General features: G+C 45.1%; 1 protein-coding gene across 1 annotated transcript in view; it reads right to left on the bottom strand.

Moving 5' to 3' along the window:
• Positions 1 to 3,113, bottom strand: part of LOC106819590 (alpha-mannosidase 2x-like) — a 35,889-nt gene that overhangs the window by 15,338 nt on the left and 17,438 nt on the right. The window contains exons 8-10 of the mRNA XM_014824205.1: positions 2,653 to 2,779; positions 1,661 to 1,794; positions 1,018 to 1,120 (exon numbers count right to left, since the gene is read on the bottom strand). Of these exons, the coding sequence (XP_014679691.1) occupies positions 1,018 to 1,120; positions 1,661 to 1,794; positions 2,653 to 2,779 (364 nt within the window). The remainder of the gene's footprint in view (positions 1 to 1,017; positions 1,121 to 1,660; positions 1,795 to 2,652; positions 2,780 to 3,113) is intronic.

A 3,113-nucleotide genomic window follows, 5' to 3' on the forward strand; every position in this document is an offset into this window, starting at 1 on the left:
CATGTACTGTAAACACTTGGTAAATCGTGTGACAAGGTGACCACGCCAGAATGCAGGCATGAATACACGAGATTTAAACATGTAAGAATTGTTTTTTATGTGAAATGAGCCTTCCAAAGCTTGGACGGGGTTTGATGGAGGTCACGAATCTATAGAAGTTAAAGGCCGTTATCAAAAATATCGAAAACATTTTGCTGAGCAGTTACGACATACAATAAGTGTCAAATGTCAAATTTTGCGACTGCTGTAGAATTATGATACTTTACCTGCCAGCTAAGCACAGATCTTACCTGCCAGTTGAGCTACAAGATCTTACCTGCAGTGAGCTACAGTCTTACTGCATGAGCTACAGATCTTACCTGCCAGTGAGTACGCAGATCTTACTGCCCAGTGAGGCTACAGATTCTTTACCTGCAGTAAGCTACAGACTTACCTGCAGTTGAGCTACAATCTACTGGCAGGGAAGCTACAGATCTTACCTGCAGTGAGCTACAGATCTTACCTGCAGTAAGCTACAGATCTTACCTGCAGTGAGCTACAGATCTTACCTGCAGTGAGCTACAGATCTTACCTGCAGTGAGCTACAGATCTTACCTGCAGTGAGCTACAGTCTTACCTGCAATGTGAGCTACGATACTAACTCTGCAGCTGAGCGACAGATCTTACCTGCCAGTAAGTACAGATCTTACCCTGCAGGCAAGTGGTAAAGATCTTACCTGCAAGTGAGCTACAGATCTTTACCTGCAGCTGAGGACAGATCTTACTGCAGTGACAGCTACAGATCTCTACCTGCAGTGAGCTTACAGATCTTACCTTGCAGTGAGCTACAGAGCTTACCTGCAGATGAGCATACAGATTCTTACCTGCCAGTGAGCTAAGGCATCTTACCTGACAGTGAGCGGTTACAGATCTTACCTGGCCAGCTGAGCTACAGATCTTACCTGCCAGTGCAGCTTAAGATTTACCTGACGAGTGCAGCTAAGACAGATCTTACCTGCAGTGAGCTACAGATCTTACCTGCAGTAAGCCGCTGCGTGGAGAGAACAGTGCTCTCATGTAGGCATTCTCAATACTGAACAATAGCTCAGGTGAGGGCGGTATCACGACGCTGAACACTGACCTGTAATCAATCAACGCGCGCGATTGCGTGTGGTTGGCCGTCGTACTCCGAAATAATTATTTCAACAGCAGTCGAAATAATTTAACCGCGGTAAAATTATTAGCCTGTTACATAATATCAGAGGTTGTGCTACACATAGTTTAAACGCGACTGAATTATTTTTATCGTGGTAAAAATAATAATTTATGAGTACGATGACCAACCATATGCGTGCGTATTACAGAGAGATGAATGCCACAACAGTTACACAGCAAACAGCATGAAATAATCTTCGTCTTCGTTCTGATAGGGTTTTTAAGATTAAAATTTCTCTAAAGATCGTTAACTAGCCCGTAATGTGTAATTGAGTACTTGAGAGTAGACCTACTTTGTATTCATATACACCACACACACACACCCTCATGCACGCACGCACACACACACGCGCGCACGTGCATGCACACACACGCACACACGCATGGACACACACGCACGCACGCGCGCGCACACATAAACTGCAAACATATGCATAATTGCCATCATCACCGGATGCATGCTCACTTGGTTTGCTTGTTAAAGGAGCGACTGTTGAACAGCGCCACCTTCCCCAGCCGCGTCGTGGCAACGACCTTTGACACGGCCGTGACGTTGTACGTCCTCAGCCCGATAGCCGGCAACCTCGCCACAAACACCAGCTGAAACACACGAACGTGCGCGAGAGAGAACGCATGAGCATGGCTTGTGGGGATTCTTAATGAAGAAGGGGGAAGGCTTGTGGGGAATCTTAATGAGGAGGGGGGAGGCTTGAGTATATGTAGCAGTAGAACAATATTATACGACATGCCGTCTTCTAATTATACTTTCAATGGAGTCTGGTTTTGGTTTCGCTAGGAATCCTGTGGTGGCGTCTGTGGAAATGTCTGAAGATGATGGAGACTTGTTATTCTTCTTATAAGGTATTTTCATTAATGTCACAATGTAAAAACTCCGCTTACGATTCTACAAATAAATCTATTTCGATCACTGTATGTATGCGACAATCACAATAGAAAGGGTCATACACCAGGCCAAAGATCGTAGGCATTTTTTTTAAATAATAACGTGGCGTGGTTTGTACTAAAATGGATCTGTGGTCTGTTCTCTGGTAGTGTGACTAGTGAAGGACTGATGACATGTAAAGCAGGCTTAAGCCATCCTTAAAAAATTCTATGTTTGCTGTCCCCGACCCATGATTTTTTAGTGGGTAGGTAGGTAGGTTTTTTTTGTGAGGCACAATAGTTATTTTAAGTCTGTCCTCATGTTTGCCACACATGCTTTGTGTTTCAGTCTTAACTATGAGGAATGTAAAAATAAAAATAAATAAAAAATGGAACCCAAAATGTCTAACAAAACTTTTGGGTCGCGGCTATTTTCGTGAGTCGGTCGAAGGACAGCAAACATATAATTTTTTAAGGATGGCCTTAGCAGTCATCGGGCCTAGCAATAAGCATTGAAGCCACACCCTAGCTAACTTATGCTACATGAGGGTGCAAACTATGTGTGTTATAGTATACCTCAAATCGAGTATCAGAAATAGTCTCCCAGTCTTCCCAAACAGGGTTGACTTGTGCTTCTACCTGCTTGCCCGTAAACATGTCCTGTACGATGACCTGTGAGAACATGAAACACGTGTAAAGTTGTCTGAATCCAGCTCACGCACACATACTTCCACAGCCGACCTACACGTATGCACACATGCAAGCACGCACGCACGCACGCACGCACTCACGCACGCACGCACGCACGCACTCACGCACGCACGCACGCACGCACACACACACACCGGGAAACGTTATTACTCCTGGACACGAATACTATGGGTACATAGTACTAATGGTACTATGGTACTATGGTACTAATGGTACATATATCACCGCATCTGGAAATGCTACCACACCTGCACGCGTCACCACACCTGCGTGTGTCACCACACCTGCGTGTGTCACCACACCTGCGTGTGTCACCACACCTGCGT

This window comes from Priapulus caudatus, unplaced genomic scaffold, assembly GCF_000485595.1.
Source record: "Priapulus caudatus unplaced genomic scaffold, Priapulus_caudatus-5.0.1 Scaffold39, whole genome shotgun sequence".
In the NCBI taxonomy this organism is placed as follows: domain Eukaryota; kingdom Metazoa; phylum Priapulida; class Priapulimorpha; order Priapulimorphida; family Priapulidae; genus Priapulus; species Priapulus caudatus.